Source organism: Mustela nigripes, chromosome 2, assembly GCF_022355385.1.
Source record: "Mustela nigripes isolate SB6536 chromosome 2, MUSNIG.SB6536, whole genome shotgun sequence".
NCBI classification, from domain to species: Eukaryota; Metazoa; Chordata; class Mammalia; order Carnivora; family Mustelidae; genus Mustela; species Mustela nigripes.
In genome coordinates, this window is record NC_081558.1 from 53991621 (window position 1) to 54015834 (window position 24214).

General features: G+C 38.2%; 1 protein-coding gene across 10 annotated transcripts in view; it reads right to left on the reverse strand.

Moving 5' to 3' along the window:
- The window catches only part of RAF1 (Raf-1 proto-oncogene, serine/threonine kinase), an 86621-nt gene that overhangs the window by 15442 nt on the left and 46965 nt on the right, over nucleotides 1-24214 (reverse strand). For 6 of the 10 annotated variants that reach the window (XM_059390358.1, XM_059390360.1, XM_059390363.1 and 3 more), the window contains 7 exons: nucleotides 13341-13567; nucleotides 9207-9319; nucleotides 6664-6766; nucleotides 6167-6324; nucleotides 4522-4620; nucleotides 2361-2514; nucleotides 1699-1758 (listed from right to left, as the gene is read on the reverse strand). In XM_059390358.1, coding sequence (XP_059246341.1) covers nucleotides 1699-1758; nucleotides 2361-2514; nucleotides 4522-4620; nucleotides 6167-6324; nucleotides 6664-6766; nucleotides 9207-9319; nucleotides 13341-13547 — 894 coding nt within the window. In that variant the 5' untranslated portion in view covers nucleotides 13548-13567. Of the gene's footprint in view, nucleotides 1-1698; nucleotides 1759-2360; nucleotides 2515-4521; nucleotides 4621-6166; nucleotides 6325-6663; nucleotides 6767-9206; nucleotides 9320-13340; nucleotides 13568-17074; nucleotides 17164-24214 lie in introns of those variants that run through there. The other 4 variants (XM_059390359.1, XM_059390366.1, XM_059390367.1 and 1 more) reach the window with 4 other exon arrangements.

Below are 24214 nucleotides of genomic sequence, written 5' to 3' on the forward strand. Positions count from 1 at the left end.
AGAAGTCAAAGGCTACCTTTAGAACTTACTAGAAACTGTTTGGGTAGAACAGTTTAAATCACAAGGCCTTCCATAAGACCTATATTTCTATTTTATAAATCTTTATTTGGAATATACAAATAGTTATTATATAAAGCCATTTGGCTTCCATATCCTCAAAAGGGGTATTTTTCTGGGGACCCCAATTCTGTTTTCTTTGTGTAACCACAATAAAGATACTTTTTTCACACGACTATTAATGGAATGTTCCCATTCCATAACATTTTTACAAGATAAAAAGAATAAAAAACCAAGCCACCCCTCCCCCTAACTCTGGCAGCCCCAAGCAATAAAGCCTGGATCTGGGGTTCCCAAATGTGGCCAGTCTTCAGAATCACCTGGAGGTGTGTTTAAGAGCAGATTCCTCCTCCACTCAACTAGGATTGATTAAGCATTTCTGGGAAGAAAGGTGGGAAGCCCAGGAATCTGTTTTTAAGTGGACAGGATGACTGCCAGGTAGGCAAAACACTGGCCAAAATTAACCTGAATTTCAACAGAATATTCAGCAGCTATAGCTTTATTATCCAACCAATGCACTCTATTTTTTAATCCATGCATGGCACAATGTATTTTTACTGAACAGAATTATATATCATGTTCTAGGATTTTTTTCTTGTCACAGTAATTTTCTGCCCCACATACATTATATACCTCATATTTTTATTCTGAGCTAATTTCTATAGTTGGACTTATCCTAGAAAGAACTTTTCAATCATCTTGGAATCTAAATATTAAGGAGAACAACAAATAGTTTAAACAAAGAATGTATACTTTAGAAAAGCCGAATCATATGTGATTTTTAAAAAAGAATCAAAATTTGCTCTGCCTCTAAAGCTTAGAGAGAATTAACACAATAGTGCTAGTTATTTTTTAATAAAAATGCAAGAATTTTCACTTTTAATGTCCCCTCTAAGCATTAGGGTGTTTACACAGAAATAAATCATAACAGAAGTCACTAGTTTATCATTTTATTATCAGGACTAATCATGATAGAAGTAACAAAATTCAGAGCTTGCATACACATGACCGACCTCCTCACAATAATCTTGTGCTATTCAAAGTGCCCCCAAAATGGCCAGTTCAGGCCCACATTCAGAAGCCAACATTTTTTTGAATCCCTGCCACCACCGACTTGGTAGAAAAGCACACGGAAAATGATTCAAGGTCTGAGAGAGGTACAGATGTACCTGAAGTGGCAGGTGTCCCTGAGGTTTTTCCAGGAGTACTTCATAATGCAGAGAGAATATAGCTGTCATTGACAAGCTTTTAGCAAAAGATTTTCAGGGCATACCAATCAAATGGATATATCTGGTTTCTGAATGAGGTATAAATACAACAGTGATGCGCTGGGCACCAACTAAATAAATCTAGTATTAGTCTTTGGCTGGAATTAATTTTTTAAAAATACATTTTAATGCCCCTGGCCTCAAAATCTCACTTGAGAAAACTTATTTCACCTGTCCGCAATCCCACATACAATATATACATATATTTTTTACTTCTATATACTCTATTGTCAAAAAAGAAAACAGGAAAAAAAGTCTGGCAAGAAGTATTAAATTTAACTTAGTGACTGTTTCATTTGATAGGCTATTGTCTGAAGGTCTTAGCAAGCCTATTAATTTACAAGAAAGCAAAGGCATGAAGAAGAATACCTACTCTTCCCCTCAAACAAAATCGTCTGGACCACGCCCTGGGAGAAGCATTCAGGCTGTTATTCTAGTCCAAAGCAATGAGAAATAAAGAAGAATAAAGAACAAAGGAAGTATTTTAAGTGATTCAGTTGTTATTAAAGATGAATTAGAAAGCAAAACCAAACAAATGAAACACACCAAAAAGCCAAGAACAGAAAAAGCAGTTTGAAAATGTTAGCTTTGGGTACTTTAACATCTCCCTAAATAACCTGCTTAGTAATTCAATGAAGACTCCCCCTTTTATTTCTAAATAAAATCACTTAGTCTCTCTCAGAGTTTGTAGCTCTCCATCACTATTATTTTCTTTCCCGCACCAAAATGAAACTACTCTTTATATAGCTCATTCACTAGTTCACTCAGTCCTATTCAAATCTAAAATGGAAAGAACGAGTTCAAATGTTAAAACATTTCTTCAAGAAATTTTAGTTCTTGACAGACACACCAATCAGATTATTCATCCAGTCTACAGATGTAGCGGTTAAAAAATAAATTCACAAGATCCAGGGTCCTGAGAAAGCACAGCAACATTCTTTATCAGGTTTGAAACCCAAAACTCTCTGACACAACAGTCAACCCCACCCCAGTAACCAACTGATACTCCTCACCACCCACAAGGGGCCCCATTACCTCAATCATCCTGCTGTCCACAGGCAGGGTGGTGCTGACCATGTGGACATTAGGTGTGGACGTGGACCTCTGCCTCTGGGAAAGAGAACCTTCAGAGGAAGGGCTGGAGGAGTTGAATGTGAAGGCATGGGGTGTGGAATATCTGTGCTGGGAACTAGACCAGGAGAAAAAAGAAAACTCCATGAATGACACTCAGACCTCCCCACTGGTAAAGTCTTTCAACTACTTATTTCATTAAGATACTCAGCGACAAATCCTACTTGTACTAAAACCTTGGACAAATGTCCCTTTCTTTCAACAGGCACAACTTAAAAAACACCTTCTGTCTAGGTGCTTCTGCACGCCAATTTTTGAAAAGGGAAGAATACATGTACTTGAAATTCACATGAAAACAACAGTACATTTTAAGTTGTCTTCTTTTTAATAAATTACCTCTATAGAATATACAAAATTTTCAGGCCATCTCTAGGGAAGAACAGATTACCATTTGCCAACCATGCCACCACCAACCAAGTGAGTTGGCACCTGCCCAGGTTAGAGACTGATTTAGAGAGCTTGAAGGTAGAGCCTTAGATTTAAGACAGACTACTGAGCATCTCTGCAAAAAGGCCAGCATTTTAGCTACCATGCACCCTCTCCCCACTTAACAAGCTTTCAAAGTCAGTTAATGTGAATTCAGTTTTCAAGATGCCAATGCCAAATGCAAAATAATCCCTGGCATCTTCCAGCCAACCCCACCCCCCATCAACCACACTGGGAATGTGCAGTCGGTATAATGTTTTCATTATTTGCTTTATAAATTATCTAGAGTTTTGTTCAGATTCAAGTAATATCATGCATGAATTCAAGGAATAAAAGGCTAGTTTTTATAAGAGAAATTGTTCTACTGCTTTGAAAAATTACCTTCTCAAATAACTGAATCTTTAGGCCCTCAGAACCTTGTCTTCTAGTATGAAATTTTCAGAAGCCTGCACAATTTTCGTCAGATTTTGCATTTCAAATTATCAAGAAAAATAAAAGTCATACACAAATGTATACCCAGATACCATTTCAATACAAATTCCTTGTTCCAAGGTATGCTGCCTTTAAAATTTTCCATGGTAGTTTTTAAAAGGTCATTAAATGTTATTCAATTATATATATATACACACACATTAATGTCAAATACTCTGACAAAGATACAGACTTTATTTTAGGTTCCAAATTCATGTCTAACACTGAACAAGACCTGTAAACTCAACAAAGCTCTGACTTTAAAGCTGAAGAACAGAATAAAAACAAGTTATATCTAAATTCACAGGCACATTAGAAAGGATATTTATATTAAAAAGCTTAATTCGAGGGCCCATTCAGCTCAGGTCATGATCCCAGAGTGCTGGGATCAAGTCCCACATCAGGGTCCCTGCTCAGTAGGGAATCCGCTTCTCCTTCTGACCCTCATCCCACTTGTGCTTCCTCTCTCTCTCTCTCAAATAAATAAATAAAATTTATATAAAAAATTTTAAAAATCTAATTCGACTCTTTTTAAAGATCGCAGTCTGGGGCACCTGGGTGGCTCAGTGGCTTAGGCCTCTGCCTTCGGCTCAGGTCATGATCCCAGGGTCCTGGGATTGAGCCACATCGGGCTCTCTGCTCAGCAGGGAGCCTGCTTCCCTTCCTCTCTCTCTGCCTGCCTCTCTGCCTACTTGTGATCTCTGTCTGTCAAATAAATAAAATCTCTAAAAAAAATAAATAAAAATAAAAAAATAAAGATCGCAGTCTATTAAATACTATTGTTTTATAAACGCAAGGCCATAATTAGCATTCCAAAAAGTTATGAGTTTTATTTTTATTGGGTAACTGTATATAGTATATAGACCCTTCCCTTGAGGTGCAACTTGCTACCATACTGAGGGAGGAAAATTGTGAAACTCTTTTTAAAATGTGATGAGCTATTAAGGGACATGCTATATAAGAGAAGAAAACTGCAGTCACACTTTCCAGAATATAAAAGCTACAGGACCACATTTTGCTCTAACATCAATATTAAGTCCCGCAGAAGTAGTAAAGAGCTTACACAGGAGGAAAGGGAATATAAAGCAACTCTGGAGGGTCTTCTGTATTCAGGCCCACCCACCCCAATGTAATTTTCCAAATAAAAGCTGTAAGTAAAAAAGATTACCTAACAGGCATCCGGGAAACAGACTCTCGCATCCGACGCATCGTCAAAGAAGGCAGTGCTGGGACCCCACTATCACCAATAGTAGAATTTGGAAACAATCTACATGAAATCACAGGAAGACTGGTTTATTAGAATTGCAGTAATTTTACAGAGTCAGACTGCCTTGCCTTGCTACTCTTGCTAACAGCTACTCAAACTAAACATCTAGTCACATTTTGCTTGACCATTTTAGGCTATCCGAGCAAAAGGACTACCAACCCAAATGACTGGGTTTGAATGAGTACAGAATGTGAAGAATACTGACCTGCCAATGAACATATAGACTCTAGGGTGCATTTCTTTAAAAAAAAAAAAAAAAAAAAAAAATACTGGCCCAGTATCCAGTTATATCAAAATAATGCTTTTTAACACTTCCGTAAGGTACATTATAATCTAAATCACACAGAACTTTTCTGGAAATATTCTGTCTTGGAAACACAAAGATGAAAAGACTGAATATGAAAAATAAACACCATTCAGCACCAAAAATCATAAATAAAAGTGATATTAGCATTAACTGGGCATCTTCTTTTTCATGAGATGAACACTTGTGCCTAACAATTTCACAGGTTAGCTACATCAGTTAATCCTCAAAGGAACCCTGCAAGGAGAGGGTAATACCCTTTGTCTTCAGATGAATGGACCTGAGCCTCAGCGGTGGTTACATTTAGTTAATGGTAATGCTGACATTCTCACCCGTGCCTGCTAAACTCCTAGGCTGTGCCACTTGGGCTACACAAGCAAAAGCAATGTAACTACCACGAAAGCAAAAAAAGGCATTCCCATCATGGTTTAATGGTAACACTCCCTTTTTCTCCTACTCCCAAAAAGGGATAAAACTTTTGACTTTTCATACCCCTCCTCCTGCCCCATTAACAGTTCTTAAAAGGCAAATTGGAACATGTACTTTCAGCTTAAACATCATTAAACACGGGGCACCTGGGTGGCTCAGTGGGTTAAGCCTCTGCCTTTGGATCAGGTCATGATCTCAGGGTCCTCGGATTGAGTCCCACATCGGGCTCTCTGCTCGACAGGAAGCCTGCTTCATCCTCTCTCTCTCTCTCTCTCTCTGCCTGCCTCTCTGCCTACTTGTGATCTCTGTTAAATAAAGTCTTTAAAAAAAAAAAAATCACTAAACACAAGTATCTTTTGACGTTTTACATTTACATCACTTTAATGTTTTCTCCAGTCTGAGGGGAAGAAAATAACACCAGCTATGCTTTCTGCCCCTTCTCAATAACAAAGGCTTAGCATATTTAACAGAGTAGTCTCTACCAGTAACCTAACAGATGATACTGTTGAGAGAGAAAAGCCAAAATTTTTGGTTTTCACATCTTTTTGCTCTTTGCTTTACTGAATCACAGCACGTCAATCTCTATTTGACAGGTAACAGTCTTATAACTGCTTGTTTTAGAGACCTATGCCACACTACAACTCACTGGCTTCAAAACTGTCATGCTTTTAAAGTAGATGGCTTCCAGATCATGATAATTCATGTAATACGTCTAAAACCCAGACTTGTCATTCAAATACACAATAAGCACCTTCAAAAGAGTTTATGCCTTCCTAACCACTTATATTCTTTGAAATAAGAACGATGCCTTACAAGAGCTGTCTGATATTACTCCAATCCACACACATAGTAGGAACTTTGGTGCTACAGTGCTCATGAAATTTGTAGCCACAAGTCTGACAACGAAATCCATTTAGCAGGAACTTCTGACAGATGTCACAGAACGCAAGCTTCAGAAAGGTCTTCCGTGCCTGGAATAAGAACACAGATGTAAATTATGTTGAACTAATGAAAGACAACAAAAAACAAAGTAGGTTCCTTCTTGGTCCCCAAGAGGTCTTACAGAATGAAGAATCATACTTTCGACACTTGTAAAATTCATGCCTAGAAATTAAAGTATATCTGTGGCTAACTAAACCTAAATTGCTAATTAAACAATGTCTAATTAAACAATGTGGCTAATTAAACAATGGCATAATGGCAGCTTTGAGCAATCCAAAAATATTTATGTCTAGTACCTCTGAGAAAGTCCTATTATGTCAGCCAAAGTGCCCAACATGCCACAAAAAGAGAAGAACACTGTAACTTACAAAGTTGTGTGTTGTGAGGGGAACGTGATCCAGGAAATCTACTTGAAGTTCTTCTCCAATCAACGAGGCAGCATCAGTATTCCAATCTAAACGTGCCTTTTTACTGAAGGAGATTTTTAAAAACATAATATAAAAGGGAAATGTTTAAACAAGGTAAGAGCTCAAGGCCAATAACAATGGCTAAATTTATCTCTTACTACATAAACATAAAGCTTAATCCCATATAACATTAGCTTATTTAATTCATACAACAAACCTATCAAGTATGATTATCCCCATTTTAAAAATGAGAGAATGGGGGCCCTAAGAAAGTTACCTGCTCAAAGCCATACAGTGAGTGTAAAGACCTATGTTGGAATCCAGCTCAATTGGACTCTAAAGCTTATGCTTAGAATAAAGGTTATTATAAAATAACAAACTATACAACAGGGGTCTGGTGACTCAGTTGGTTTCATGTCTTGACTCTTGATTTCAGCTCAGGTCACGGTCTCAGGGTTCTGGGATCCAGCTGCGTCAAGCTCTGTGCTCAGCCCGGAGTCTGCTTGGGATTCTCTCCTTTCCCACTCCCTTTCCCCCATCCCCACTCTCTTTTTCTCTTAAAAAAAAAAAAAAAAGATTAAAAATGAACTATAAGGTCTCATGATAAAGTAAATATGTAGTAAATTGGACTTTGTAATATTAAAATTCTATAGGAATTCTAAAATCCTAAAATTGGGCATAAATATTGCTGTAACAGCAAAATTTAATCTTTGGTAGCCTACTTCAGTCAGGCAGATACATAATACAAAGGAATGGTGAATGAATTACACTTTGCTATTAATAATAGGCTCACATCTGTAGAATTGTTTGCAGGGTCTACTAATTGACAAGGGACTTAACTGTCTTTAAAATTTACTCTGCCACCATTCTTTCTGTGCCTAGATAACACAGAAAAATAGAAACAACAAAGTAAAAAGCTTCAAAAAAAAAAAAAAAAAGAAGCTCCTTTCTCATGTCTTGTGTAGTTAGTTCATCAGGCCCACTTCCTGAATGAAGAATATTCTAAAGTAGGGAGAAAACAACACATGTATAACGTAATTCCAACTTCTCCCTTTGCCTACCAGAAGCCTATTCCAGAGATTTTTCTGGTTATCCAATAGCAAATAATTCATTCTTAATATAATTCCATACATAGGACTCCAAAATCCTATTTCGCCCTAATGAAGAGGGGGCAGCCCTATGTTCTCATCAGTCTTCAGATGCTATCTGTCCATGAGAAGTGACAGTAGCTCTAAACCAATGTGGCCTTAGATGAGAGTGGACAAGCCCCTTACTATCCCAGAATTCCTCTAGTCCTTAAAGAGCACTGGTTGCTTGAGACCAACCTAGGGCCTACATCCAGATAAAGCTGACATAGGCTTCAAAGATCTGTACTTCAAAAAACTGCCTAAGCTGAGAGTAATAGCAAAGTGGAATTCAGGATGGCCCCTTTGAGTTGACTCATTCCCTAGGCTATTCTCTCAAACTGGGAAACTCCTTGAAACAGAAAAGATGTAAGCTGAAGATCAGTAACAGAACTAGCATTTTCCAAGAAGAAAGATTACTTCCTTCAAATTGGGGGGGGAAAAGGATGGTTAACAGATAATTATGGAAGCTATGGGTTATTACTCCTAGACTTTGATGGGATACCTCTATCTTGTCACCACCATTAGAAATAAGATTAACTATGGATTTCCTTGAAGCAGAAATTCTTCTGCATCTTTTAGTCCTATATCTGCCAAACTGCAGTAATTCAGTCAACATTAACTGTATAAAACTGAATGAATGAGGGGTGCCTGGCTATCTCAAGCAGAAAAGCCTGTAACTCTAGATCTCAGGGTCCTGAGTCTGAGGCCCCACATTGACCATAGAGCTTACTTAAAAAAAAAAAAAAAAAAAAAAAAAAAAGAATGAATGAAATGAATTACAAAAGAGTTAATCTCTTGAGGATAAGATTTTTTATAAATAATAATGCAAACACTTTCGGAGTACCCATTCTGTCCACTGCATTCCAGGAAACACAAATTTTTGCTCTCAAGAAAACACATCCCTGACACTACTGTCTCCATCTATGGAATACTATCACAACACCTACTATGTATTCTTTTTTCAGTGCAATGTTCAAGCAATAATTTTCAAGTTCTTAGTATTCTACTTTTCTTTTTTTTTTTTTTTTAAGATTTTTATTTATGTATTTGACAGACAGAGATCACAAATAGGCAGAGAGGCAGGCAGAGAGAGGAGGAGGGGAAACAGGCTCCCTGCTGAGCAGAGAGCCCGATGTGGTGCTTGATCTCAGGACCCTGGGATCATGACCTGAGCCGAAGGCAGAGGCTTTAACCCACTGAGCCACCCAGGTGCCCCAGTATTTTACTTTTCTGGGTTATCTATGAACAAGGGCATATAAATAACACATAATATTCTATAGGAAGCTAGTATACTTTTTCTAAAAATGGGAACTGTTATTATTTGCAACCATCAACTCCTTACCAGTATGAAAAAGGAACTGACTTTTAATTTCTTACCCTTTATGTTCATGGAGAAGTCTGAACACAGCACAGCACTCCGGCTGTAGGCCCCTCACCTTGAGTGCTTTCATAAGGCAATCGTGCAAGCTCATTCCATTTCGCACATTGACCTATAAACAAAAGACAATTGTTAGAACCAACAAAGGCTGCATATCCCTTAGTGAGCACAGAAATAAATGCACTAGTCTGTAAGGATATATGTAGATCTATGACAGCATTGTTTGTAATGGTAAAAACACACACACACAGGAAATAGCTGCAATGTCCAGCAACAGGTGAGTGTTTGAATAAAGCCTAAATATCTGTACATGTCACATTCTGCCACTACATTATTTATAATGACTGAAAGGGAGGGGTATCCATGATATGTTAATTGTGGGGAAATATTTTTCAGAATAATAAAGTCAGATTATTCAAAGGGAGGGAAACCCATATAGGTTTACATATGTTGCATGAGTATGAAAAGACATACCTGTAGCTATTAACATCAGATGAGTGGCTGAGAGAGAGAAAATGATCTAACTTCCCATTACACAGTTCTAGTTTGTTTAACTCACTGAAACATACATGCCAGCATGAACATCCACCAGAAAGGAAAATAAACCAATCTGATCTATAAGCAAACAAGAGTTTTTCTGGTCAAAATTTGTATTTTAACCTGTTTTCAACAAACTGTTTTATCCTCATAAGAAAAATTCCATTTCATATACACTTCACACCTTTAAGGGCCAACAAGGAGAAGAAACAGAGCTTCTGTCCTTCTACAAGGACAAACACCACGATTTAAATAAATGTGCACACCATTCCAGGTAGCCTTAGTGTATGTCCTTCCACATTCCCCTATATCCAATCCTCGAAAGAAAAGCAGATATTCAGAGACCTAATAGAAGTGTGAGTATTCTGAGTGCTAATAATGGCAGCTATATAAAAAGAACTTAGAGTTTTGATAAAAGCCCCATATATTTTATTTTTATTTTAATTTTTAGAGAGAGAACTTGTGCACAAGGGGAGGGGGAGGGAGACAGGGAGAGAATCCCAAGAAGGCTCCACACCCAGCATGGAGCTCAACACAGGCCTCAAGCCCACAACCCCAAAATCATGACCTGAGCCAAAATCAAGAATCACATGCTCAACCAAATCACCCAGGTGTCCTGCATACATTTTGTTTTCAAAGACAATAAAGTCAATTAAAAGTGAAGCAACTAGAGTTAGTATGGCCAATAAAGAGAACAGAATGTAGATTTGCAGGTCTTGTCCATTGCCCACAGTAGAGTTCCTGTGTTCTGTGGAAGTGTGGGAGCTGACAGTGGGCAACCCAGTCCCTTCCCAGAGGGAGTTGAGTGTATGCGTTGATCTATTTGAAGTCTGAAATATTTATTTAAAATGTTCCACAGCAAGTTTATTTTAGACTTCTTGAAGCAGTTATACCCTTAAAAAGATCCACTAACTTCTAGCTTTTCAGAAACAAAACTAAGTGAAAGTAAGATATACTGATCTGATAAGATGCCAAGAATGACAATGAAGAGTAATACACTAACAGAAATCATTACTTGCATCAAATACTGTGTAAAGGGCTCTGAATAATATAAAGTGTTATCTATGCTCTATCATTAATCTTCATTGAAAGTTACAGAGTTGGGTGCCTGGGTGGCTCAGGTCACAATCCCAGGGTCCTGGGATTAAGTCCTGCATCGGCTGGCTGGGAGTCTGGTTCTCCCTCTACCCACCCTTCCCCCATTCACAATCTCTAATAAATAAAATATTAAATAAATAAATAAATACACAGACTCTAAGAGCTAGACTGTTCTTTAAATATTCTCTAATGCAGTGGGGTTCCCAAATGTGACTGGCATTAGGATCATCCGAAGAGCTTTTAAAAATATAGATTCCAAGCCTCCTCTCTCCAACACATCTAAGAACTGATTCACTTGATCTTGAGTGAAGCCCAGGAATCTGTATTTTAACCCATGTCAGGTGATTCTAATGGTAAATTAATGGTCCTCAGCTATGATCTAACCACCCATCCAATAAACAGGAAGTGGCAAAGAGACACACATGTACAAAATAAATGACAAGAAAAAGGTTCTTTTTCCAATCAACTACCAATTATACCTCTACAATTATTTAAATCATATATGTATCTTTTCAGTCATTCTCCTCTCTACAACTCCCCATGGATACATGCTGAAATTAGTTAAGTCTGACTAATTTCTGGAACTCAGTGATTATGAAAGTCATTCTGAGTTCCAAGGAGTGAAGCAACCTGAGGATTATTAGAAACTGCTGACTCGTCATGTTGGCCAGCAAGTGACTCCTTCTTCCAATGGTCCCTAAAGATGGGTGCCTGCTGAAAGAAGATGGTTCTTCCAAAGAGTGATGGTCCATCCTGGTCAAAGAAATAGAAGAAACTAAGTTTCTCTGCTAAAGTCTTTTCATAGGCTGTACAAGAAATCAAGCTTCCAAATCACTGGTTACCAAATACCAGTTGTGCTCAACTGAAAGCTGTCAAGGGCTACACATATGTAGAAAAAACTCAAATAATCAGAGCAACTATTTTCTTATAAACATTACTGTATTCAGCATGAGCCTCACTTTATTAAGGTCCGGTAACAGAGGTCAAAGTATTGTGTAATTTGTCTAAATGATACAGCTAACAAAAGGCAATACAGGAATTTAAACTGGGGCCTGGTTATCTTAAAGGTCTCCATACTTAATCATTATGCCAAACTAAGTTTCCCAGTCTTCAGGCAATCGGGTTTCAGAGAATAGGGAACAGGCACATTAACACCCTGAAGCAGTAGGATATGGTCTTAAGCTTGCCTTCAGCTTCCCATTACATTCACACTCCCTGTCTGGACTCTCCATTTAAGGACAGAAAGAAAATTAATGAGCAATAGTAGGTAAACATCATCTTGCAAATGAAAGCCACTGTTGAAATATAAGGAGGTTATTACTATTTATTTTGCCAGTCATTAAACTTATATTTTTAGGAAGAGTAACAAAAATAAATTTACTCAAACTTTAAATACCTTTTGAGTTTTGCCTTCAGTTCAATATGTACATAAATGTACAATACTATAACTGGGAGGCTCCTGAAGTTCACAAAAGAAGTAAAATGGAATTTATTAGAAAACTGGGGAGAGGAGAGCAGAACTGTCCGAAACAAACAGAAAATTCTGAACTGGACTTTCTAAAGTCAGAACTTTGTCTCACCTAGGTACACAGAAAAAAACACAATACACTGATTTTACTCAAAGAATGGGGGGTGGGGGGAGCACTAGGTGGCTCAGTCAGTTAAGCAGCTGCCTTCGGCTCAGGTCATGATACCAGGGTCCTGGAATCAAGTCCCATGTCAGGCTCCCTGCTCAGCAGAGAGCCTGCTTCTCCTTCTCCCTCCGCCTGCTGCTCTGCCTACTTGTGCTCTCCCTCTGTCAAATAAATAAAATTCAAAAAAAAAGAAAGAAAAGAAAAAGAATGGGATGGGAAAGGAGGAGGCATGGAAGTTTTGAACTAAAGGTTTCCTCAGATGTCCCACCAAGCAAAATTAGCACAGCTTCATTTTCCTGTTTTAACCAGGTGGGGTGTTTTTCACCCAGGATAGTAAAAAACTGTTTCGAGCAATAATTTCTTGGAAAATTTGGAATTCTGTGTAAGAAACTGAGTGGCTCTGACTTTCTAAGCTACCTTCAGCTTTGCCTGGGGCCTACAGAATTTACCAAAATAATTTTTCTAAGTAATTTTATTTTCTTCTATATACTTGACTATAATGTCCAAAAAATTTAGTGGACATTTTAATATCCGTAATACATACATACATAAAATTAGCTGGAAAGGTCTAAAGGAGCTTTTTGAAAGAAAAGCCTTTTCAAGAAACCCCCATAAAAACATACTATTTGTTTGAACGAAGTAGCAGAAGATATTCCAGGCAAGAGTAGTAATAAAAGGAGGAAAGTAGTGATTGTGGAAGGAACACAGCAATATAAAGCAATAAAATTTGCAACTGGAAAGCCAATTAATAAAGACACTAAGTCACAGTGAAGATTTTGCCCAACTACAGGTGAGTAAAATTATTTGAAATGCTTTTTTATAAGCAGATGGGCCACAAAATTTTCTGAAAGAACATTTACGTACCACCGTTCTTTGCTTGTTTGGCAAGAAAACACGAATAGTGTTGCTTGTCTTAGACGAGTCCGTAAGTTTGCCATCATCTGACGCCCGACGCTGAAAGCCAAATGGCTGAACTATTGTAGGCGAGATGCAGCTGGGGCCGTCAAACACTGTGTCTTTGAATCCAAAACCATTGCTGATCGTCTTCCAGGCCCCCTGTATGTGCTCCATTGATGCAGCTTACACAATACCTGATCAAGATTTAAAAAACAAACAAACTTAATTCTAGAAAAGCAACTAACTCAACAACATAATATATAGAGTAATTAGAAAATAGCAGTATGTGGACTTCCTCTTAAGTGAAACCCTCTGCTTAAATAAATCAGAAAACTTCTATATTAGTGTATTTCCGTAAAATATTTCATAGACAACAACAAAAAAAAAAAAAAAAAAAAAACAAAAAAAAAACGAGCAAAATCGGGACTAGAGATCAAAAGATTCATTATACCACCAGTTAAAAGTCTACCTGGACCATGGGCCCAGGTCTCCTGACTTCTCTAATATTTTTTAAAATTACATTTCTCTTCCTTAGTTATTGTATACTAAGTGCAAGTGACTACCCTTGGGTATCAGTAACATTAAGTACTATGAGAAGTGAAATTAAAAAAAAAAGAACTGTAAACTATAATTTTCTGCCTTAAAGGAAGGAAATTAGTATTTCTAAAATGTGTATTAGACACTTGATATATAAATGATACATAAATGATCTCACTTAATGTGTATAAGGATCTCAAAGACCTTAAATTCCATTTTCCATCTACCCTTTAAACCAATGAGGCACAGAAAAAGCACACTACTTGCCCAAAGATACCCAAATGACAGGTAAAATAACCAGATTCCATAAAATGTTTAAATTTAAAGTTCATGAACTTTCCACCTTCCACTGAACATTCACAGTTCAGTTTTGGTACAAAAACAAACTTACAAACAGGAGCAAGCAGAGACAGTCACCTAACCAAAAATAACTAAATGTTTTAAGTGGGCAACAAGAAAAGTGCAAAAACGATAAAGTCAGATACTCTGCAGTTAGGACACACCATGCCCTGGCATCGATAGGGAGTCAGCAATCATGCAGAAGTGAGGTTTATCTCCTCCTTTAGAAAACAGTGATGTCAACAAGTAATCCCATCCTTCTCACACCTTCTTCCCTTAGAAACTTACTTCGTCTTATTAGTAGTAATACTTACCATCTACTAGGTGCCTACTATTATGAGGAAGTATATACTACACACATCCCACTCATATTATCCAACTTAATCCTCAGAAAAATATTTTAGGTAGGACTTACATCCCCATTTTACAGAAAATGTAAAGACTGACCTATTCAACTGCACTCTAGGAAATTATCCTATAGAAATAATAAGGCAAGCGGGGCACCTGGGTGGCTCAGTGGGTTAAGCCGCTGCCTTCGGCTCAGGTCATGATCTCAGGGTCCTGGGATTGAGTCCCGCATCGGGCTCTCTGCTCAGCAGGGAGCCTGCTTCCCTCTCTCTCTCTCTCTCTCTCTACCTGCCTCTCCATCTACTTGTGATCTCTCTCTGTCAAATACATAAAATATTTTTTAAAAAAAATCTTCTTTTAAAAAAAGAAATATAAGGCAAGCGTATAAAAAGATTTATATAGGGGCACCCATGTGGCTCAATGGGTTAAAGCCTCTGCCTTCAGCTCAGGTCATGATCCCAGGGTTTTGGGATTGAGCCCCGCATTGGGCTCTCCACTCAGCAGGAGCCTGCTTCCCTCCCTCTCTCTGCCAGCCTCTCTGCCTGCTTGTGCTCTCTTATCTATCAAATAAATAAGTAAAATCTTAAAAAAAAAAAAAAAAAGATATATATCAATGAGCACAGAGAAAAAAGGAGAGAGGGGGGCAAATCAAGAAACTACAGAAAACAAACTGATGCTACCAGAGGGGAGGTGGGTAGTGCAATGAGTTAAATAAGTGATGGGGATTAAGGAGGGCACTTGTGATGAGCACCGGCTGATGAATGTCGTGCTCAATCATTAAATTGTACACCTGAAACTAATATGACACTGTATGCTGACTGAAATTTAAATAAAAACTTAAAAAAGAGAAAAGATATATGTACACGCATCTTTGTTATAGCATTGTTCATATCCTTAAAAACCGGGAGAGACCAAATACCTAACAGGGAACTAAACAAATGTTAATATCTATGTGGTAAATGAAGTACTATGTATGTGCTGATGGAAAAAAGCCATCCAAGACAAAACAAAAAATGAAAAATATAGTTTGAACCTCTTTTATATTAGTCCAGAAAGATAAAAATCTATACTCATAAAGAAGTGAGAAAATCTAGGATAAAAAAGTAGTAACACTTATTATTTCAGCAGGATTGTGAAGAATTTTTACTTTCTATATATTACCTATCTACTTTTTGGGTTTCTGTGTTTTACTATTACAACTGTAAATTTCTACAAAGCCTATTGTATTTGTGTAAAAGGGCGAGGCAGGACAAGACATCACAGCCTTCAAGTGGCAAGCCCATGGCACACTGCCTTCCCCTCTGGTACCTGAGCCGCTTCACATTCCTAATTCTACCCCTTCATTATCGTAAGATCACTTTTTAGGGGCACCCACATCTCCTCTTTTCCCTAGATCTTTTTTCCCAACTAAAAAAGGAAGAGATGAGTAAGTTTAGAACCAGATGAGAGAAAAAGAGGAGGAAAGAGGGTTCATCTGAGCATCACACTAGCCTGAAATTTCTCCCTTGATGGAGAAATTTAGAGCAACCAGAGCAATCTTAAAGATGCAACTCAACCTATCTTTCCCCTATTTTAGACTCAAAATATAAGCCAAGCTCCCTCTTTCTGAACAAACATGTCAAGCTTAAAAGTCTCAGGACTTTTGAACTTCTTATTCCCTCCACCTGGATGGCTGACACCTTCAGAAACAAACAAGCTGGCCTTTTCACATCATTAAGGCCTTCATTTAAAGATCACTTTAGAGATGCTTTCCCTAAAGACATTCTTTACCAAAGAGATGCTTTACCAAAAGACATTCCTCCCTAACTCCATTAAATAACTCTGCCTTGGGGAACCTGGGTGGTTCAGTCCTTAAGCATTTGCCTTCAGCTGAGGTCATGATCCCAGGGTCCTGGGATTGAGCATTGCATCAGGCTCCCTGCCCAGCGGGAGCCTGCTCTCCCTCTCCCCCTCCCCCTGCTTGTGTTCCTGCTCTCGCTGTCTGTCAAATAAATGTTTTTTAAAATAAATAAATAAATAACTCTGCCTTGTTTTCCTTCATGGCACTTACTACTATGTTAAATTGTTCAAATTTTGGGGTACCTGGGTGGCTCAGTGGGTTAAAGCCTCTGCCTTCGGCTCGGGTCATGATCCCAAGGTCCTGGGATCGAGCCCCACATCTGGCTCTCTGCTCCACAGGGAGCCTGCTTCCTTCTCTCTCTCTCTCTGCCTGCCTCTCTGACCACTCGTGATCTCTGTCAAATAAATAAATAAAATCTTTAAAAAAAATTGTTCATATTTTGTTGGTAAAGATTTAGTTTAGTACCATCCAACCTCCTACTCTACAAAAGCAGGACCCTGCCAAATCCTGTTCACTACTGTATTCTTAGTCCATAGCACAGTACTTAGAACTTGAAGGCCCTCAAGTATTAAACGAATTAAGTTAGAAACCATAATAATGTTGCAAAAAATACATAATTTTTTAAAAAAATACTTACAGTGTGAGTGAGCAGAGGGAAAGGGAGAGAATCCTCAGGCAGACTCTCCGGAGGGAGTGAGCCAGACACAGGGCTTGATTCCCAGGACCCTAAGATCATGACTTGAGGTGAAATCAAGATCCAGACACTCCACCAACTAACCCACTCAGGTGCCCCCCACCCTGCCTTTTTAAAAGACTGGATTGATTTATAGAGTATAACTTTTTTAATAGAACAGACCTGTCAGAACTAGTAAATGTTAGTTCAATCTCCATTTAGGAGTACACCTTTAAAAAATATTTACCATTCAGCAAATGACAAACTGCAGTAAATAGCAAACTGTATTTAATTGGGGGGAGGGGTGTAGAGATTGTACTATAAATTATTAACTAAAGAATCCACTTACAAAACTTAAATATGGACTAACTTCAAGAACATACTTATTTTATGATGAATTCTAAGTCTTGAAGGCACTTAGAAAATAACAGTGCTGGTACTTGGTACAGAACATACTATAAGAAATTAAAAGGGATAAAATAAAAAAAAAAAAAGAAATTAAAAGGGATAAAACAAAAGCAAGCCCATTTACATTCTCAAGTTTTAGATTATCATTCATTAATTTTATTTTTCTATGTGAGTTTGTTAAGACCATTTATCGGGCTAAGAAGTATGTTAAGTCAGTGTTTCCCAACCTTTTTCACATCACTCATACAAAATGATGAACCAGGGGCACCTGGATGGCTCCGTCGGTTAAGTGGCTGCCTTTGGCTCAGGTCATGATCCCAGAGTCCTGGGCCTGAGCCCAACATCAGGCTCCCTGCTCAGCGGAGAGCCTACTTCTCCTTCTCCCTGCCACTCTGCCTACTTGTGCGTGCTCACTCACGCACGCTCTCTCCTTCTCTCTGTCAAATAAATAAATAAATAAATCTTTAAAAAAAAAAAAAAAAAGATGAACCATATTTGTAAGGCATGGTGATGTCAGCAGAAAGGCTAGAAGGCCAAGGGCCCTACCAGCTGCCCCAGGGATGATGGCTACACCACTAGGCTGCTCATCACAGGAAGTTCTATTTTAAGGTATTCCTTAATCAGTTTACTAAAGGGCACACATCTAAAAACAAGACAAAGTCAGCTTCTAAAAGTCATTCAGCATCAACGTACTTGTCTTAACTAGAGACATTCAAAAATCCCACTGATACTACTCTCAAATATAAATACAACATAAATGTAAACCTAGCTTCTAATATTTTCATCTTTCTGATCTGTTGACCAAATCTAAAAGTCTTATAAACACTCACAATACATACCTAGAGACATACTAAAACTAGAGAGCCCAATGTAGAAATGAAACTCTAAATGTGAAGTCTTTCACAATTCCAAAGAAGAGTTTCAAAACAAGTGCATTCTCTTATGAATGAAGAAATTCACTATTTTGGAATAAGTCAATCATTTTTAAAAAGATATATCTGTCTTTCTTTCTCTATAAAGGATTACTATTTCTAATATACAAAGAACTCCTAAAAATTAACAAAAACATGAACAATGCAACAGAAAGAAACGGAATTAAATTCACAGAATAGAAACACATCTGTGTATGTGTTTGTATGTATGTATATATACACACACATATATAGTAGAGAAATGCAAATTTTGAAAAGCAAAATACTATTTTTTAAAAAGATTTCATTTATTCATTTCCAGAGAGAGATCACAAGTAGGCAGAGGTGGGGGGTGGGGGCAGGCTCCCCGCTGAGCAGGGAGGCCAATGCGGGACTCAATCCCAGGACTCTGAGATCATGACCTGAGCTGAAGGCAGAGGCTTAACCCACTGAGCCACCCAGGTGCCCCATAAAATACTATTTTTAACATCAGATTTATAAAATTTAAGACTGAAAAGGAAAATATCAATCACAGGCATTTGAAAAAAACCACCTCTCCTACTTGCTGGTAAGAATATAAACTGCAACAATCTACTAGTGTCTCTTAGCTATTTAAATATTTGAATTTTGATATAATTTGACAATCTATCTTATAGGGAAAATACAACAGCCAGCACTACAGAAATACCCAGCACTACTAAGGAATACTTACTGCAGAATTATTTGTAACATCAATAAACTAAACTACTTCAAAGCCAAAGGCATAAAACCAAACTGGAAACAAATTTAAAGCAAGACTAGTTTATAAAAACAAAACCTCCAAGAAAAGGATGCTACACCAACATCCTAATTTAAAGAATATCTATCCAGGGAAGCTTGGGACCATGCAGTAGGAGGATCCTGAGCTCACCTGCTCCTATAAATACATGAAGGCTGCAACTACATAAAGTGCAACTCACTCCAAAAATAACCCCAAAACTAGCAAGATAGTATTTTCACAGTTAAAAATATTTTTTAAGGGGAGCCTGGGTGGCTCAGTGGGTTAAAGCCTCTGCCTTCGGCTCAGGTCATGATCCCAGGGTCCTGGGATTGAGCCCCACATCGGGCTCTCTGCTCATCAGGGAGCCTGCTTCCTCCTCTCTCTCTGCCTGCCTCTCTGCCTATTTGTGATCTCTGTCTGTCAAATAAATAAATAAAATCTTTAAAAAATATATATTTTTTAAAGTATCATAATGAGAAGGTAAGAGGGGGCAGAGACCGCTGGGAATCTTTGAAACCCCCAGTGTGGTAATTCACAAGCAGGAGGAATATCACAGACACACAGGTCTTCCCTGGGAAGCAAACCAATCTAGCCCTACATAAGGCAACGCCTGCCTTATGTTTTCCTCACTAAGAAAACAAGATCCCACAACATTTGGCTTTGAAAATCAACAGGGCTTACCTCCAGGAGAGCCAGAGGGCTACAGAAAACTTAGACTATTCTTAAATGGTCTGCACAGTTATCAGTCACTCCAAGACCTAGCAGAACTGCAGCAGTTTGAAAAGCATCTGGATTATACACAAAAGAGATTTATTGACTAATTTTATTATGCTGCATGCCAATGGGGCAGAATCTGTAGAAACTTTCTCCAGGAATGGAAGAGCTGATGAGCATCATTTTTTTGGCCTCCTTCAGCCTACCTGGTGGGAACCAATTCTGACACTCTCCTTCTACCTTACTACCACCATTCACCTGCCCCCGCACTCCCCAGTGGACCTGCCCTACCACTGCAGCAGGTGCCTCTCCAAAGCTGCTCCTACCCCACAGTGAACCAATGGGACACCCTTGGTAGAGACCAGCAACTCCCAAAAGCAATTACTGCCCCCACACACACATCCAGTGGGCAGCCCCGGACAGGACTGCAATAGCCAGCTATGCCAGGGGCCAGTTCTGCCAAGAAGGGCACCCACAGTAGTCACACCCAGTCGCAGCCCAGCCAAGCTGGGGACTAGCACCAACCATTAAGATGCCTAGAGCAGTCACAGCCCAGTCATAACAAGAGGACCACACAGGAGAAACCCATGAAACACTTGGTTCTGCTGATCAGAGGGTAGTGAACTACTAGGACTCTATTTAAAGCCACTACTTTCAATCTTACTAATTCTTTCAAAGAACCAGCTCCTAGTTTCATTGATTTGTTCTACTGTTTTACTTGTTTCTACTTCATTGATTTCTGCTCTGATCTTTATGATTTCTCTTCTCCTGCTGGGTTTAGGCCTTCTTTGCTGTTCTGTCTCCAGCTCCTTTAGGTGTAGAGTTAGGTGTATATTTGAGACCTTTCTTGCTTCTTGAGAAAGGCTTGTATCACTATACATTTCCCTCTCAGGACTGCCTTTGTTGTGTCCCACAGAGTTTGAACCGTTGTGTTTTCATTATCATTTGTTTCCATGAATTTTTTCAATTCTTCTTTAATTTCATGGTTGGCCCAATCATTCTTTAGAAGAATGCTCCTTAGTCTCCATGTATTTGGGTTCTTTCCAAATTTCCTCTTCTGATTGAGTTCTAGCTTCAGAGTATCATGGTCTGAAAATATGCAGGGAATGATCCCAATCTTTTGATACTGGTTGAGACCTGATTTATGACCCAGGATGTGATCTATTCTGGAGAATGTTCCATGTGCACTAGAGAAGAATGTATATTTCTTTGCTTTGGGATGGAATGTTCTGAATATATTTGTGATGTCCATCTGGTCCAGTATGTCATTTAAGGCCTTTATTTCCTTGTTGATCTTTTGCTTGGATGATCTGTCTGTCCATTTTAGTGAGGGGGGTGTTAAAGTCCCCTACTATTACTGTATTATTGTTGATATGTTTCTTTGATTTTGTTATTAATTGGTTTATATAGTTGGCTGCTCCCGTGTTAGGGGCATAGATATTTAAAACTGTTAGATCTTCTTGTTGGACAGACCCTTTGAGTATGATATAGTGTCCTTCCTCATCGCTTATTCTAGTCTTTGGCTTAAAATCTAATTGATCTGATAAAAGGACTGCCTCCCCAGCTTTCTTTTGATGTCCATTAGCATGGTAAATTGTCTTCCACCCCCTCATTTTAAATCTGGAGGTGTCTTTGGATCTAAAATGAGTTTCTTGTAGACAGCATATTGATGGTTTGTTTGTTTTTTTATCCAAAAGCCACTACTTTCAAGACCAGGAGATTTAGGTGACCTACTCAATACACAGAAATGCAGAGAGTCAGACAAAATGAGGAGATGGAAGACTATGTTCCAAATGAAAAAATAAAATAAAACCTCAGAAAAAAGAACTAAGTGAAAGAGAAATAAGCAAAGTAATAGTTACAAAAATATTCACCAGACCTAAAAGATTGGATGAACTCAGAACTTCAACAAAGAGAAAATATAAGAACCAATCAGAGCTGAAGAATACAATAACTGAAATGAAAAATACACTAGAGGAAATCAGCAGATTAGAGGATGTAGCAGTACAGATCACTAATCTGGGAGGCAGTGTAGTGGGATCACCACACTGAATAGCAAAAAGGGGGAAATTTTTTTTTTAATGAAGGTAGGTTAAGAAAACTCTGAAACAATGTCAACCATAATAACAGTAGCATTACAAGGGTCCCAGAGGAGAAGAAAGCAGAAAAATTTATCTGAAGAAATAACAGCTAAAAACTTCCCTACCCTGGGACTGCCTGGATGGCTCAGTTGATCAAGCATCTGACTCTCGATCTTGGTTCAGGTCTCGACCTCAGGGCTGTGAATTCAAGCCCTATACTGGGCTCCATGCTGAGTGTGGAGCCTATGTTAAAAACAACAATGACAACAAAAACATTCCTATTCTGGGAAAGGAAATAGACATCCAAGTACAGGAAGCAAAAAGAGCCCTAAACAAGATAAACCAAAAGAATCCAAACAAAGATACATAATTATTAAAATGTCAAAACTTAATGATAAACATAAAATCTTAACAGCAACAAGAGAAAAGCAACTAGTTACATAAGAGGAGACCTCATACCCCATAATGTTATGAGCTAACTGTTTCAGCCAACACTTTGCAATCCAGAAAGAGTGGCATGATATGTTCAGAGTGCTGAAAGAAAAAAACCTACAACCAAGAATACTCAGCCCAGCAAGGTTATCACTCACAACTGAAGAAGATACAGAGCTTCTTAGACAAATAAAATTTAAGAGTTCATCACCACTAAACCTGCCTTACAAGAAATGTTAAAAGGACTTCTGTAGTGGAAAACAGCTGGCTGGTAAGAAAATTATGAAAGAATAAAAGTTTCACTGCTAAAAGCAAACACATAGGGGCATCCAGGTGGCTCAGTCGGTTAAATGTCTGTCTTCAACTCAGATCATGATCCCGGGGTCCTGAGACTGAGCCCCACATCAGACTCCCTGCTCAGTGGGAAATCTGCTTCTCCCTCTCCCACTCACCCTGCTGGTGCTCACTCTGTTTTTAAAAAAAAAAAAGGAGTGCAAACATATAGTGAAGATATATCAATCACTTATAAAGCTAATATGAAGGTTAAAAGACAAAAATAATAAAATCAATTATGTCTACAATGGTTAAGGAATACACAAAATAAAAAGATGTAAAATGTGACATCATATACATAAAACATGGAGAGAGGGGTCGCCGGGGTGGTACAGTTGGTTAAGCATTCAACTCTTGGTTTCAGCTCAATCCTGATCTCAGGATTATTAGACTGAGCCCCATGTTGGGCTCTGTGCTTAGTACAGAGTTTGCTTGAGATTCTTTTCCCCTCTCCCTCTGCCCTTCCCACTCATTCTCATTCCCTTTCTCTCTCACACACACAGTAATAAATTAATTTTTTAAAAAATGGACGGAGTAAAAATGTAGTGCTTTTAGAAATGTATGAACTTAAGTGATCATCAACTTAAAACAGACTGCTATATACATGGGACATTATATATGAACCTTATGGTAACCATAACCCAAAACCCTGTAATAGATACAAAAAAAGATTGGAAAAAGAAAGAAATTGGAGAAAGGAATTCAAGCATAACACTAAAAATGTCACCAAATCACAAAGAAAGAAAGTTTTAGAAGGAAAAAGGAACAGAGAACTACAAAACAAGAAAACAATGAACAAAATGGCAATAATATATACCTATACCACAACAATTATTTTAAATGTGAATGACCTAAATGCTCTCATCAAAAGACACAGGGTGAATTAATGAATGGATTAAAAAAACAAAACCCAACTACACGATGCCTATTAAATACTCACTTCAGACCTAAAAACACATACAGACTGAACATGAATGGATAAAAAAGGGTATTTTGTGCAAATGGAAATTTAAAAAAAGAGAGAGACAACAACAATTTGTATCTTACAAAACGGACTTTAAAACAAAGACTGTAGGGCGCCTGGGTGGCTCAGTGGGTTAAGCCACTGCCTTCGCTCAGGTCATGATCTCAGGGTCCTGGGATTGAGTCCCGCATCGGGCTCTCTGCTCAGCGGGGAGCCTGCTTCCTCTTCTCTCTCTCTGCCTGCCTCTCTGCCTACTTGTAATCTCTGTCAAATAAATAAATAAATATCTTAAAAAAAAAAAAAAAACAAAGATGGTAGGTGCCTCGTTAGCACAGTAGGTAGCACGTCAGTCTCATAAAACAAAGACTGTAACAGGACAAAGAAGGGCATTACATAATGATAAAGGGATGATAAAGGGATCAGTCCAACCAGAAGATATAACAATTGTAAATATCTATGCATCCAACAAAGAAGCACCTAAATATGTAAAGCAAATATTAA